This window comes from Strix aluco, chromosome 2, assembly GCF_031877795.1.
Source record: "Strix aluco isolate bStrAlu1 chromosome 2, bStrAlu1.hap1, whole genome shotgun sequence".
Classification (NCBI taxonomy): domain Eukaryota; kingdom Metazoa; phylum Chordata; class Aves; order Strigiformes; family Strigidae; genus Strix; species Strix aluco.
Genome location: NC_133932.1, coordinates 118003698 through 118020397, shown reverse-complemented (window position 1 = coordinate 118020397; position 16700 = coordinate 118003698). Strand labels below are relative to the sequence as shown.

The following is a 16700-nucleotide window of genomic DNA, read 5'->3' as shown; positions in this document are numbered from 1 at the left end:
CCCACCTGCAGTACTGTGCTCAGCTCCGAGGTCCCCAACATAAGAAGGACATGGGCCTGTTGGAGCGGATCCAGAGGAGGCCACAAAGATGATCAGAGGGATGGAACACCTCTCCAGTGAAGGAAGGCCAAGAGAGTTGGGAGTTATTCAGCCTGGAGAAGAGAAGGCTCCAGGGAGACCTTATTGCAGCCTTTCATTAAGGGGACTAAGAAAGACAGAGAGAGAGACTTTTTACCAAGGACTGTAGTGACAGGACAAGGTGAAATGGTTTCAAACTGAGAGTAGATTTAGACTGAACATGAGGAAGAAACTTTTTACAATGAGGGTGGTAAGACACTAGAACAAGTTGCCCAGAGAAGCTGTGGCTGCCCCCTCCCTGGAAGTGTTCAAGGCCAGGTTGGACGGGGCTTTGAGCAACCTGGTGTAGTGGAAGGTGTCCCTGCCCATGGCAGGGGGTTGGAACTAGATGATGTTTAAGGTCCCTTCCAACCCCAACCATTCTATGATTCTATGGTTTAGGCTGCTGTCAGTGGTCCAGCATATGAAAGAACATTAGAACTTACAAATCAAAACATTTTGGGAACTTCGTATTATTATTTTTTTATTAAATAGAATTAATTCAGAATAAAGAGCACTATACTATTTTTTGGACTTCACAGTGCTACTTTGGGATACTTCTGGATAACTTATTTACATTAATGCCGTAACAAAAAATGCATTTTTTCTTTTTTAAAAACTACATGCAAAAGGTGTGCAGGACTTACCCCGTTTAACAGGACGATTTGCTACAGTAAACATCTGCATGGCAATAGAAAAGTCTTCCAGGTTGTTTGTAAACTTGCAAAAAGTCTTGAATTCTTCCAAACTGATATTCTAGAGTACCACAGAGTTCAGATGATACATAATGAGTAATACATTCAAACCCCAGGAAATCTATTTTATTAAATCTGGTGGGACCTAGGGTTTACGTGTGATTGCCTACTCATCATCAATATTTGTATTTCTCAGTTGGCAAATTACCATTGTTCTTATTTGCATAAAATTCAAGGGCTGCAATAATTAACTTGGAAACTAGTTACATTATTAGATACTCGTATTCAAATGAAAACCTGTACACACAAATGAGGAAGCAAAACAAAGCATGCTCTATGTACCAACCTCTCCTGCCTCAAATCTGTCTTTCACATTCTGCCAGTAAATTTCATTGTTTTCCTCATCAGTGAAGTACAGTAACCATTCTGCAAAGTCTTCTTTTCTCATGACGTTCAAACCCTTTGAAAACTTTATGAATTCCATTTCTTGGACTTCTGTTTGCAGATTTTCCATGAATCTAAGTGTAAACAGATATTATCCAACAGTTGATACTTGCATCACTGTATCACTACCACTACCTTAGTTACTAAATGCAGTAGACACTAACTCTTAATCACAGATACTGTCAACATCACTGTTTAAAATATCACTGGTTTAATTTTACCTGTGCATGTAGATTTGTTTCTGCTGCTGCATTTCAATAATGACACCAGTAGGGTGCTCTCTAAGTCTGCATAGATGGCTGCTGCTAAGATAATTTACAGATACACTTGGCATCTAGTTTTTACTAATGTTAAAAATGTGCAGATAATGAGATAAAATAATTGGTAAGGCAGTATTATAATTAATGAATGAAAAAGGACATGGTAACTAAAGGCCTGACATGATTTATGAAATTTCATACTAATAAGAGGAATGACAAGGTTGGAAAGTACCTAGAAAGATGAGGCTCTAATAATCACAACGGTGAAACAAAAGAGGAAACTTGAAATCATGACTGCAGAAAATGATGACTAAAAGCCTCAAAGATCGTAACTGCAAAGAGAAGTTTGGCAAATCAGTTCTGCACTCACTACAGGATGGATTAGAGAGGATTACAATTGACACATACAGAGTTCGGAAGAGCACAGAAAATGATGTTGCAGGTGTTTGGGAAGGTAAGAAGAGAACTGTCTGAAAAAGGAAGGGGTGAACATCAAGGTTTTTAGGAGACACTCATTCTTTCAGGAAGAAAAAAAATAAAGTAGCATGAGAGGCAAGTAACAACCTGCAGGTACACAGCTTAGAACTGTGAGGAGAGTTGTAGCTTTGTTCCCCCAGTTTGGTCTACATGGCCATTATAATTTCTTCTGGCTAATATTAATTTTGAGAATGTAGAAGACAATACTGTGCGATCCATTTGGTAATTTCCATTTCAGAAATGGGGCAATCCAAAAACAAGTGATAATTTTTAAATATAAATAAAGGTTAAAAACACAGTGATGCTTGCCAGAATCCCTTTAGTACTTCAAAAGAACGCTGCATTATGGAGTTGCAAAAATTATTGACAGGAGAGAATGAAATACTCCTATATTGGGACAAAGCAATTAGTTGGAGAAGAGGACAGCTAAGGTCTATGTAGCAAATACCAGTAGAGGCTCATTTGCTCATCAGTGTTTGCATGGCCTCACTGGGTTTGAATTCTTTCCCCTGAAATTACAGCATTTTAGTCCGCACAGCTATCTTTAGTTCTTTAATGAGATCACTTGGACAATTAGTAGCTCGAAGGTCTGTGAAGTCTGTAAGGGGTTAGCTGAAGATTGCTGTTACAGCATAAGTGCTCTCTTGAATTTTTTCCTCTAATAATTAGAGCTGCACATGCAAATAAAGGGCCAACAAATGCTTCACAGCTCAGGACATGCAGGTAGATGAAAGCCTGACAGTGGACATGATTTTAGGTTTCAGGCTAGAGTTTTATTAGGGTAATACTGAGGAGGGGTATGATATGCTCCCACATTTTATATGGGCATTTTTCTGGCCCAGTAAAGGGGTTACAAGGCTTCCACAGTATAGTCAAACACTGAGGTATCTTCCTCCACAGTCTACCTTGAGACCTGGCTCACTTTCAAGTCCCCTGACTCTTCCTCTCACATGAGAATGAAACACCAAAGGACCTGTTTGTGTCACCACCATGAAGGGGAAGGCCCTTGTCTTACAGACCAGTGAGAGCTGACTTGCACAGCTTGCAAAACACTGTTCAGTTTTCAGACACAGCTCCCGTCCTTGTAACTCATGAGATGACTGCTGGCTCTGGCCACCCCAGCAGTCAGCACGTGCAGGGGAGACTGGCCAGCGTGGGCTGGCAGAAACCGTCCTGCCACAACCCCACAAGAGTCTCCCTGGATCCTGGGAAGTGATGTCTATCTGTAGGGGGAGAGGATGGCACATGCACCAGGCATATGGAGCCAGTCCAGTAGAGACTGACTAGGGCCACTTGGCTGCATTTTGGGAGTGGCCAAAGGCAAGGAGTAGATGGTATCTGGGATGTGCGGCTTGTGCTTGGCTGGAAGTCACAGCAGAGACCATGCAGAACAGTAACTGCATCTCTGACTGTTGTTTCCAACCCATGTAATGTCTGGTCTGGGGGAGAACAAGCTGCTGAAAATGAGGCCACTTACAGAAATATGCCTAAAACATGGATGTAGGGAAACAAGACACCATGTGTTTTATTTTCTTGGCTTTAATCTATGAAAGGTGGCCACATTTTGCAACAGACTTAAGGTCTGTTATTGAAAGTATGAGTTATTTATCTTGGGGAGCTAACTCTCAGTCATTTGCTTTACTGGTCAGTAGCCACAGCTGATGACAAACTACATATTCATCCATCTTATTCTAAATATCACATTTCCTTAAGCAGAAAACCCTCAGTGACCTGCCTTCTAGCCATACCCAATAAAGGCAGGACAGCTGAACGACCAAGCATTTCTACATGCTGAGGAAAGAGTGGGTGCCCCACCTAGCTGCACACATCAGCCAGCTGAAAGGTGCAGCAAAGCCAAAGAGGAAAGTGAAGGGTTTGACTGTGGCATTTTTGATGTGTTCTTGCCTCTGCACCTTCTTCTAGTTGGACAGCAAATGAAGTGAAATTTCCCCAGTCCCACTGTGGGTTTTCCATTGCCTTTTCTCAGGCTTGGGTTCTTGCCCTCTCCAGTTGCTTTGGGGCAATAACACCACACCCTTCCTGTGGCACAAGAGTCATGCATCTTGCTGCGCTATGCAGATTAGAGAGGGGAGTGGGAATTACTTATTTAGGTACAAGAAAAATTAACAGATATTTCATTTCAACTTGTAGGCTTGCTCCTGGCAAGCCAGAGTGGGAAGATTTCCTGCCATACCAAATGCTACTTGGAGCAGCAGCTGAAATATGCAATTTAAAATTTATATGTGATAGCCTCCCATATTACAAAAATTAAAATACTATGAATCATCACATCAGCATTCTAGGTCACTCTTATTCCCAGATGTGAGAGTTAAAAATCCTAATGAGTTTTTTTTTTAAGTGAAAGTTATTAAAACTTATTAAAAATAACTTTCTGGTTAGGAAGTAAAACTTGATACTTAAATGCCAAGACACCGCTAGGGATACTTGCTTTTGTATCTTCTGGATCTCCGTGTGATGAGTTTCAGCTGCAAATTCCTTAAAAAAATTCTCCAGACATTAGGAAAAACAAGAATAGAATGAAATTCCTGCTCTCTCGAAGTCAGTGGGAATTTGGCTGGGGACTTTGAAGGGAGCCAGAATTCAACTACGGGAATGGGACTCTGATTGTAGGTGTGCTCTACAATTCAAAAATAATTAGACTGGGAACAATCTTATGCTACAGTAGCTTGAAAATAAAAGCAAACCTTAATTTTCCAAATAACAAAAAGGAAAGGTAAATCACAAATTTATAAGATGGAGAAAAGGCTGGGTACAGGCAGTACCTTCTTTAAGATAGTCTGGTTTATCCACACTCTCTAAAACACCCACGTTGAAGGCCAATGGCCAAATTCGTTATCGTGTTACAACAGCATCCAGAAACCTTATCAGGATTTATCCCTCATTTTGTAATGTGCTCTATTATAGAAAGAGGGAGTCTCTCAAGACTTTCTGGCAACTCAGTTTTAATAGAAGTGAAAATGTAATAAAAGTGGGGAGACCTCAGGAATGCAGCTATTCCCCCTCCGACCTGAAATACTGCAATGAAGTGCTAGCGTTGTATTCCTTATGGCACACAAAGAAACAGAATGAAACGCAAAAGGAAAGGTTAGGGAAAGTTTTCCTTCCTATACCTCTTGACCTGAACTGAAAGTCTGTGCAAAACTTTAACACTCTAATAGAGAACTGACCAGTTCTTGTCGCACTGATTTATAGGAAGGAAAATTAACAACAAAGATAGTGGTGAATATACCACCCCGGCATTTGTACTCTGCTTCAGCTCCTCTTTGGACACTGAAGTCCTTTTGAAGACTTAATAACCCTCTCTGCACCAAAAGAATGTTGCAAACCAGCTGCAAGGTCGCCTTTTTGCAATCTGACTTTCAAAACAGAATATAGAAAATCTAATAAGGGCTTGAACATTGACCTTTAGAGAACATTTAGATCTATGCTTGTAAATTCAGTTTTGCAAGCAGTAAGACAGTTAATCAATCTCACCATTTTCAGAACTACAGGCAAAACCTTCTTTGATTTACTGTCCTCAATGTTTCCAAACCAAACAAAAAAACCCTACTCACTTTCATTTATAAGCATTCTGTAGAAACTAATCAAGCTATTCTTTTGCTAAGTATATAGGAAAGGAAGAAACAGAGATTCTTCTCAACATCATTATTAAATATTTGGGAAATATTCAGATCCAGTTACGATAGGAATACACAATCATGAAGCCAGATTTTGTTCCCATCTCCACTTCCTCACTGTTTGATCCTGGTTGCACAAGATGTAATCTCTATGTGTATTAGGGCTCTACATACATATACAAACACATAGACACATGTGTAGGTACAGAGACAAATAAGAAGGCAACCATATTCTATACCTGCAAAGCAGTTCCAAATCCCTAGATGAAAATCACTGAAAATGTACAAGCTATTGTCACAGCAAAAGCACCACTGGATGACGATGCTAACTGAAAGAGATTCTGCATCCAGGCATTGGCACAAACACAGAACAGCACCAGACAAATGTCAGCACTAGCAATGTGGTTCAGACCAGATCATTCTGGTTTCTTAAATGAAAGGTTTCAAGTGTAATGTACCATGGAATTCAAAATACTGAAGGAAAGAAACATGACAGGTAGGGAAAAGGCACATTTTGTGTATGGTTATATAATTTGTGACCTTTAAGCTAAAGCAGGAAATAAAAAAGAAACCATGATTAAAGAATATTTCTGGTACAAAATTCTATTAACTGATGAGAAGTTTGGAAGCAACAAATCAGATTAAAAAAATGCCATAAACTGGATTTGAAATGTTAATTTTCCTCATATGATTAAAAGATGCCCATTGTTTAACCATACCAGGAAGTACTTTTTTGTAAGTCATCCCAGGAAAAAAATACAACAATCAGAAAGTTTTTTGAATATTCTTCCCGTACTCTCTGTACTTTTTCTTTTTTTTTCCTTCAAGGAGATTGTGAGAGATTTAAGATTGCTTAGGGACAGATTACAGAAAAAAAAATCATAGCAGTCGTAAACTGTTTAGGGAGTGAATTACTGTCTCCTCTTTTATTTGGGATTAGACATACTTAAACAAGATCAGTAAGGGACTTTTTTCAGGGAAAAAAACCAGTGGCTGTCAAGAAGAAATACTTGCTATACCTAGAAAACTACATAGTTTTCTACTCAGAATAAAAAATAGCACATACAATATAGCTGAAAATTAAAGAACAAGTGAAACATTTTTTGTAAGGAAAATACCAAGAATTATTTATGCCTCAAAACACAGGGGAAACCCATGCAAAAGAATAAAAAGCCTGAAATCCTGGAGAACTTCTGGCTTTATGTTTGAAATCTGACATTCTATAAGATGGGCCCTGGTATTAGAAGACAACACTGTTACTGAAGTGTAAAACTGAGTGGTGGCCATCTGAAACAGAAACTTGTTCATGTCTTCCAAGAAGAAAGTCAAGTCTCATCTGGTTACAGCTTCTTGTATTAAATCTACCCTTCTTTACATGATTTTAGGCTTGCTGCATATTGTTTCATATTTTCTTAAACTGATACAGGAGAATAATGATTCAGGCTGCATTTGACTAGGAGGCAACACCGTTACTAGTGATGTACATAAACATACTCCAGAATAACTTAGATTTAAATTTCCTAACTTTTGCCAGGGAGACAAGCTGTGGCTTTTGAAGTTGTGGATTGTTAATAATAATTACCATATTGTCCTTATGTTATGGACAATACAACTGGCAAGAAATCATTTAGCAAACTGGAGCTGAACATGTGTTCCTTGAGTCCTACCTTAAGATCTCTGAAATCACCTTGTTACTATGGGAAAGACATACGGTGCTGTGCTTCCTTGGTTGCTTCCACTACTTCCAAGAAGTCCCTGGAGAAGCTGTAGAATTAAGTGGGAGCCTCTCCACTGCTGCTCAGCAGAGAAATGAAAAGGAGCAGCTTTGGTTGATACTTTGATTATGTTCTGTATGACAGTGAGAAAAGAGCTTGACTGGCGTCACAAAATAGCTATGAAAAGGTTACTTCTTTACTTCCATGCGCCCAACAGCCCAAGAAAGGTTGAAAAGTGATCTGATAACTCTGTTTCATGGTCTCATTCTTTATGTCTGGTAAAAACCACACTGAGGATTGTCCTTGTGTGTATCACCTACCTATGATTTCCCAAGAACCATGCACCAGCTGGAAACAGAGAGAGCACAGCATACTTAACCATTTTCCCTCCCTATATCAGTGCGTCTCTGGTGTTCGGGGTGGTAGGAGGGGAGGCACAAGAGCTGGCTTACATCAGCTCCACATTGCCTGAAGAGATGTAGACTGTTCCCATTTTCTGTGTGCCATCTGAATGCAAAGAAAGGAGAACAGGGCAAATTAATTGCCCTGATATATTGACTGTGGCTGTCTGACATCTTTTAAATGTTTGGACTGTGGGCTAAAAGGGTTGGACATCACTGGTGTACATGTAGATACAGATGGTTGCACACTTACAAAAGGATTTTTTAATGTCAGCCAAACTGAAAAAGAGGAAGCATGAGGAAAATATATGTAAGTAATGAGGTGAGAGCACTAGTCTCAGCTTTCTGAATTCCCATGTAAGTACGGTGAAATTTCACAAAGAAAGCATTCCTGCCTTTTTTTTTTTTTTTTTTTTTTTTTAGTTTCAAGGACCCTACAGCACTGCAATATCTGTGTATTTAACTAATGTGACAAGTTTTAGTGTGTCCTAATCGAACCTAATCACCCCTACTTTCTACTAGGTACTACACTGATCAATGGAAAAGCTTTCTAGGCAACAACTTGGAAAATGATAAAAGCATTTACCACCATTATTTTCTGCTTTTGACAATGATCCATGTCTGTACAGCTCATCAGTCATCTCTTGTAAAAACAGTGTGGCACTTTGATCAAACAGCCAACAATAGCTTCCCGCGTAAGGTAAAATGTTATGAGGGGCCATCAGATAGAAATCACATTTTCTCTGAACAATAGAAACCCAGAAATGATGTGCTTGATTTACTTGCAAATAAAATCATGTGAAAGGTGATATCTTTGCAGAGGTTGAAAAGACAGTGATCCTTTTATTCACCTTTCTGCGTGTTAAACAAACTTCACTGTCATGTTGCAACTGAGATAGAGTGTCTACACAGTGATAAAGAGCCACATTCCAGCTCTACGAAACGTAACTGCCACTGTTGAAAAATTACCTGCATTAAACCTTACACTTATCCCACAAATTTTAAGAGCAAGATGTGGGAGTTTGATTTTGATTACAGGCCTCTATCTGTGTGGTAGGCAAAGGTCTTTAACCTATGCGTTCTGAATGTACTAGGTACATAGTTTCATCAATGTCATGCCTCAGTGGGTCAATGTAGGATTTTATCTAAAACCTGAGACTTTTCAGTTTACACTGTATATACAAATACAACCTTTTACTAGTGCTCTCTGCCTTTTGTTTCATTGAGAGGATCTATGGTATTTACAGAAAAGAAAGCTGGAGGCATCTTAAACTTATTTTACTCACTTAGATTCCAACTGAGGCAAGGTCTTCAAAAGAGAAAGGTTGTTTATTTGAAGACCACTGTATGCCGGAGCCAGTGCAGCTGAACACCTTTTAGTGTCAGAACAATTGCCTCTCCTCCTTTTCTACTCTGGCTTTTCCCAGACCTCTGTCGATTGGAACAACATTCATTTTTAAGAGGGCTGACGAAGATTCTCTGCTTCCAAACATAAACTGAAGTAAACCACATTATCCTAATTTATTTTTCCGGTTGTAAATGACTGATAATTTTTGTAGAAAGATTAATCTTTCTACGTCTTCTCTTCTCATCCCATTGTGCTAGAAGACAAGATTCACACAAGTATTTAGGAACTTAACTTCCATTTGTCTCAAAGAAAGACTGTGCATTTGGATTCTGGGCCCAAGTTCACAGAGCAAGATGTGTCTGGAGTTCATACTAACAGGAGAAACTGATCTCTCAAGTAACAGAAACTGTTTTAATCAGTTAAGTTGTGATGCTGTGTAGGTGGTGGTCATTACTGATTCAAATAAACATTGGAAGAAAGAATCTCATCCAGTTAAAACACTAACAGCTGATGCCTGGTTGGGTTTTCAAGTCAAAAGCAACCATAGCAGAGCTTCATACTCTGATGTAGACAAGGATTACACCATCTTTCTGACGTGTATATGACATATAAACTGAACGATTACCTACACCAGTCTTAGAACTTTGTATTAACTTCTGATTTTGCAAAGCTTACAGTGAAATAGATGGGTATACCGTGCTATGTTTCCAGGAGTAATGGCCACTGCAGTTTCAGTCTGATGTGGTGTTTACCATCTGGCTCAATTCTCAGTTGACGCAAACACCACAAAGTATCTGCACAGTCCCATTGCAAAAGGAGTTCAAAGGGTAAAGGAAAAGGCACAGGGGAAGTTTCAAACAGAACCTGGAATTTGAAGCAAGCAGAGAAGTTGACTGTAGCCTACCATGACAGTTGTAATGGGGAGGGGGTTGCCTCAGCTCAGAAAAGCTTTTTTAATTGATCAGTAGTCATGTTTTTGGTGATTTGATCAAGAAAAATACTCATTAATCATATTGTCTTAAGGTATGCCATCACACAGCTACCAAGAATGGTAGTCTCAACCCTCATAGCCTCCAGACCCACTGCTGCTTTGGAGTTATCATGGTGCTCAACTCTTTCTGCAGACAGCAGACTCCAGGAGCTAAACTAGAAATTTAATAATGCAAAATCATGAATAATCTCCTGCTTCATTACCTGCTTAACTTTCTGAATCAGCTCAGTGTGAGGTCAGATTAATGCCAGTGCTGGTGCAAAGTAGAGGGGGTAGGAACAGGACTGGTTGCCGTTAGGCTTGCCGAGCCACAAAAATACCTGAAAAACTCAGAGTAGCGAAGTTTTTCCTTTCCTTCTTTTCCAAAGAAATGTACCAGCAACATGGTATTAACAGCACAGCTTTCCAGTTCTGCTCCCTATAAAACAAAAACTGGTATGATTAGTTATTATTGTATGATTATTAATATCTATTCACCACAAATCTAGAGATATTTATTTGAACTAGAATTTCACAAGACTTATTTGCAATTTAATTACAGTTCCCAAACACAGGATCTCAGAGCTGAACAATTCTTCCACATTAACTGGCTATTATATGTTCTGCTTCTGAATATTCTGTATGAAAGATGAGTACAATTTACAACCACCTTTCCATGTATTTTATTATTAGAACTGAGAAGATTGATAGTTAAATCTTTAAAAACCTTTATGCTTAGGTGAATAGAGGCTTTACATGAAGTTAACATCTTTGTAAAAAAGTTTCGAGTCAGGTATTTCTGATTTGTTACAGCCATTTAAAAGCATTCATGATAGTCTAATAAACAAAAGTAGAAAAATACAAACATTCCTAGTGCTCTATTATAATATTATCTTCAAGACTTCTTGCAAATTTTCACTGTTAGTGACTTTTCTGTGTATTTTTAAAATCTGATTAAGAGATTTCTACAGAAAAAGGATGCACATTATTTGAACTCAACAGCATCTTTAACAAGCCTAAAAACACACATAATGCTGGATTTCTGTTCTATTCTTCTTTCAGCACTAGCATACTGGCATTTCTTTGAACGCAACAAAACACTAAGCAACATGAAGAGAGATTTTCTTTTTTTTTTGTAAGTCCGGAGGGATTTCAACAAACTATTCTTATGACATCTAAATAGCCCCTCTGTCTTTTATCTGGTTGAAGAGGTAAGATGAAAGACAAGAGTCTATTCATAAGATTTAATACTAATGGTTATTTAGCTTTCAGCATCATCAATAACAAGTCCCATTAGTCCACTGTGTGTTTCATGCTTATTGCATATGTGACACAATTATTTTATAGTTAAAGAGGTAACATTCCTCCTTTCTACTGCAACCTACAATGCACTAAATGACAGTGATACAAGTTATTCATGAGTGAACCTAGAAAAAAACACTTTTCAAGTCATACGCAACCTGTACTTATTGAACTTTTATCATTTAACTGCAGGCAAAGAATATTTAAATACCCACAAGATCCAGCCTTCTAAAGTTTAAACACTTCAGATTACTGTGAAGACTGATGCATAAACATTGGTATACGCTTTTCTGAAAGCCAAAAGTCAAATAATTCATGTATGCTTATTTGAAATTCAAACCCAAACTATTTATGTCAGAATGCAAAGTTTTCTAAGAAGAAACAGAGAAGAATCCACATATTTCTCACTTCAGTGAGATACTAATCTGCTTTTTGTGTTTTTTGCTTACATATTTAAAGGAGACTTAAAAAATGCAAGAAATGATTTTGCTGATGTAATTTTAAAAACTGAACTCATGATTACACAATTTAATGCTTCCAATTTAATTACTCCATGTTAAAATCAGTGTTGTATCGAAAACAAACTGAAAAACAAGGTTTAAAATAACCTTTTAAAACCAGTCTGCAACAGAAGAAGTTTTTTTCTTCTATTCATGTTTCTCTAGTTATAAGCTAGAAGAAGACATACAAACAGTACCTATCTCATCTTATCTGAGATGACAAAGCCTATCCCTGGATTTATAACAAATATGCACCTACTTGTTGGCTACCCTCTTTATCAGTCGAAATTCCAAAGTGGAACTGGCAGATGTCCAAACACTATGTTAGTGAGAGCTAAATGTATTTTAAAACTACAAAACAGTACATTTCTTTAAAACAGAATATGCAATAGGAGACCACAGAGACTACAGCTTAAGGGTAAAATTTTTTAAAAAATTGCTTTTCCTAGAGTTAATGCTATTAAATTAAAGTACATGTTAGTACATAATTCCTTTTTGTCCACAGAATCATTAGAAGCTTTTGCTGCTGAACTGTATAAATTAGTACTGACATGACAAATCTTTGTTAGAAGATAATGAGAGCTCTATTAATATTTCCAACACCTCACCCTCCTGAGCTTAGGTAAAAGAATAACTCACATTTGGAATGTGTCTCTTGGCAATGACAATGAAATGGTAACCTAATCCTGGAGCTGTAAAAAGGACCAGACTTTTGGTAGCTTTGAGTCACAGAGCTACTATCTAAATTGAGTGAAAGTTTGTATTCTGGTAGCTTCAGCCCTGGGAGGGTGCACCATAGCACCCATTTGGGCTGTGCGCTTCACAGAAAGCTGAGGCACAGAGTGGAGAAAGGAGTGATGTTCTGAGTCTCAGCTTGATACAAGCATGGGATGGGGCAGGGACATGTATCTCAAGTGGGGAACTCAGAGATGTTCCAAGGGTCCATTGATTCAGACAAAGAATCCCAAAGACCAAGCTCTGATGCCACACAAGTCTACAGGAACTAATAACATGTGTGTACATATTACAAACACAGGCATATTTTCCTAGAGTAATGTTAACACCTCATACACTTTTCAAAAGCACCATGAACTGCTGAATTAGGCAATTATTCCTTTTTAAGTAAGATCAGATAACACAACATTTATTTCCTTATTACATTACACAGACTGTTAACATAGAAGCCTGATACTGCACTGAGTCACGGGCACAGACCTACCTAGTCCTGTAGCTCCCCACCGAGTTTTTGACATTTAGGACCTGATACTGCAGCAAGCAGCAACAAGTGCCACTGAGAAGAAACTTATCACACAACGAGACAGGATTTTCGGAATAATGTACCTAACTGATTTTCAAAACTCATCTGCAGTGTTAATAGACTTACTGTCTCTAGATTCTTACCACCTTTCCTTGCAAAATTTGCCTGAGGCATGACTGGAAAGCATTCATCATGATTAAAATCTGTAATACATTCCTTGTTCTCTAACTTGCTTCCTGGGAGATGGTATTTGCTGTGCAATGTCTTGTTTCAATAGAAATTGTAAAAATAATGCATATTTTGGATTGAATTTTTTTTTTTGTTAAGATAGAAGGAGAGTGAATAGATGAAGAATGGGGTCAGAAAAAAGAAGAGTGTCAAGGAGAACAATGTCTTAGTTTCTGTCTACTAGTGATGTCCCAAATCTTTCCAAAGGTAAGACTAAATCTTTGCAAATATTTCTGAGTCCACTTCCCTGAAATGATCTTTGTTTTTCTGCTGCTATGTGAGTCAGTTCATCATGTCAGGCTTCTATCCCTGAAGGCAATCTAGACTTCAATCTAAGCAGCCTAGCCTCAAAGACTGCTCAAGAGCATCGAGCCTTCTGTCACTTTGAGACTCTCCAAGATGTCGGGATATATCCTACAACTCAGTTCTGGAAAGAAGGTTTAAAAGATGTATCAATTATGAAATTAATCCTACCAGGTATAGCCAGTCAAAAGAACTGTAAACAGGCAAGCTAGTGAGACCGGGAGATCCAGATATCCAAAAGCAGTCTTTTTTTGCAAAGCCCAGGCAGCCTCAAGTGGGGCCCACATTCTGTGATGAATCAGCTTTAATAATTATGTAAATCCATACTAAAGTTTTTAATATTTTGCAAGGCACTTTCTTACTAGGTAGAATTCAAGAATGCATCAGATCTGATACAGAAAGGCTAAAAGATGCACATTTTTTTCTACAGAGTGTAACAGACAGTATCTGAGAAAAAGTCTGATGGAGCATTTCCAAAACAATAAGCAGCTTATATCCAGCATTCAACAACATCCATAATTCCCATTACCAAGGGATTAGTTGTTTTTTAATGACAACTAAAGCCATGGAATCACTGTGCTGTACTGTTAGTGCCTTTAGCAAGGAAGAAAATGTAACTTTATGGATGTCCTCAGCTCTCACTGCGTCACTCACAGTTCTGCATCAGTTCATGAGGAGATACAGAAAAAACAGTTTCCAGCCAAATGGCTAAAGTTAATTTGGTAGTAGACATTACAGGAGATACTTTATGCCAAAACCAGGAACACGTTGAAACTTGTCTTGCCGCCAGCAGGTTGACTGCATCAAGCAGTTGGGGAATGGCACTGTTGCACTGAGAAGCCTGAGGCTGCATGACCAGTGCACTGCTGGCAGCTGAGGGAAGCAGCTTCTGTACACAGTTGGGGATGGCCCCTCACAAGAATTCAGGCCTGCCTCCCCGTTATGCCATACTTTAAAAATATTAATTTCCACCAAAAGTAGAGAATCCGTAACGAAGACCCCCCTCAGGAGGTATGATGTTCTTTGAAGCACACTCTTGATTAATGTGGACTTGGCCTCCAAGGCCGAGCACACCCATCCTCAGCATGTGTAAATCTCCTTGCTCTCAGCACTAAAACCAACTCAGATGGACTGTGACCAATTCCCCCACCTCGCTGTTTGAACACATCTCCCCAGGTAGTTCACGTTCAGGCTGCCACCCCAAGTTGCAGTTATCACAAAATGCCAACTGAGCATGCTTATGTGCGCCATTTCCAGTTTATTCCAATTAATTTTACAAGCAAATGCACTAGACAGCTTTCAGAGATTATGACCAGATTCTTACTGTTTTGTATCAAAGACTAGAGCTGTTAATGCAAGGCCAAACTGTGTGTCTTCCCTGGCCTGTCTGGAGACCACACTGCTATCTGGCTTCTCTATATAATTTAAAGCGCTTCAGAGTAGGTTAAATAGCACAGACTAAAGGGGTAGCCTTGCCTCACACATCTGTGCAATGGAAAGCAAAGCTACTGTGACCACAATGGGCTTCCAGATGAATTCCTCATGGGAGAGACTTTCGCTATCCACACAAAATTCAATGTACTTGCAGAATAGGTACCTAGAAAGATGTCAGAAAGCATGTTTCTTTGTCTCTCTTGAGGCTAATAATGTCATCAGATCACATGGAAAAATAATTTCCTTGTCTGTGAGGTAAACAATGACCCAGCAATTTTTTAATACCCTAATATTTTGATGCCACATGGCTTGGTTCTTTATGGGGTTTACCTGTCAGGAGAGCTTCCTTCAAAGCATGCAGGAACACTGCAGTGCTCCTTGGTTTACAGTATCTAAAAGCTTTTCAACACAATTTAATGTTAATCTGGTGATACAAAACACACACATTTATGTTGCAGAAGACAGGTCAAGAAAAAATGTGCATTCCATCTGAACTGAGAGGTGACAAGATTAATGACACACTCTTTTGGAGAGGGATATTAATTTTAGCCTTGGACCATATTCTTGCAAAATTTGATGTGCTGCACCCCTGTTACAGAGTGTTAATGCACTAGAAGAGCGTAGCTCTAAACCACCATATTTCTCCCTTCAGTTTAGGCAGTCTTTAATTATTCTGGGCTCAGGGCTTTGCAGACTTTGAAGCTATGGGCAGAAAACTTTAATTAAAAACTCTAGGGAGCAGATGGGTAGGTTACGATAGCCTGCACAGTCTCTGTGGCTGAGGAGATTCATCGCAATGCTGCAATGTTTGAAAGTCCAACCTTGTGCCGACCATCTAAGTGGTGATGTGTGAATGATTATCATTCACCTCTCTTAGGACCAAAAAAAAAAGTATACTGCTTAGAGTCAGGCTCAATTTTAGTTCGAAAATTTTCTGTTTAAAAGAGATTAATAGCTGTGTCCCCAGGTATTAGTTAAATGTTTAAAAAAGCACATGTAAATGAGATACTTTGTATGAAAATGTGTTCATTGTGGAATGCAGAAGCATATGTTTAATCATTTGGAAATGAGACAATGAACATATTTCGCAACATGAATTCCATTTTAAGAACAAATGTAGAACATTCTGTATTGTCATTCCTTTTCTAACAATAGCTAAAAATATTTCTAAGTTTAGCCATTACTCAAAGCATATTAAATCAGAGATATTGAAACTACTTGTAACTCATTAATCTAAATTGAAGGGCCCAAGAGGAAAGTCCCTGATGTAGATGACTGGATAGGTATCTGCAACCATTAGCATCGTTTGCACTACCAGAACGCTATGTATCCTTCCAAGGAACTCAGGGCAGTAACACAAAAGCAACTGGTGCTGTTCACCGAGCAACACCTTTTTCAAAACACACCAAATTCTTCTAGCTTATGCACTTTCCTATAACACTCTATACCACTTCCAGGCAAAGGGTTTGCCTCTCCTCTTCCATGAAGCATGGTCAAATGCTCAGCTGGATGTCTCATATGAAGCAGAACAGTTCTGCTAGGAAGCCAGATGCCGCATTTCCTTTGGCCTATGGGAAGATGGGTGAGCTGAGACAGTCACTGCCTCTGCT

At 38.8% G+C, this 16700-nt stretch overlaps 1 protein-coding gene across 2 annotated transcripts in view; it reads right to left on the bottom strand.

Annotated features, from left to right (window-relative positions):
- MICU2 (mitochondrial calcium uptake 2) overlaps positions 1–16700 on the bottom strand; it is a 147210-nt gene that overhangs the window by 6657 nt on the left and 123853 nt on the right. For both annotated transcript variants that reach the window (XM_074816024.1, XM_074816025.1), the window contains 3 exons: positions 10407–10504; positions 1159–1330; positions 765–873 (listed from right to left, as the gene is read on the bottom strand). In XM_074816024.1, coding sequence (XP_074672125.1) covers positions 765–873; positions 1159–1330; positions 10407–10504 — 379 coding nt within the window. The remainder of the gene's footprint in view (positions 1–764; positions 874–1158; positions 1331–10406; positions 10505–16700) is intronic.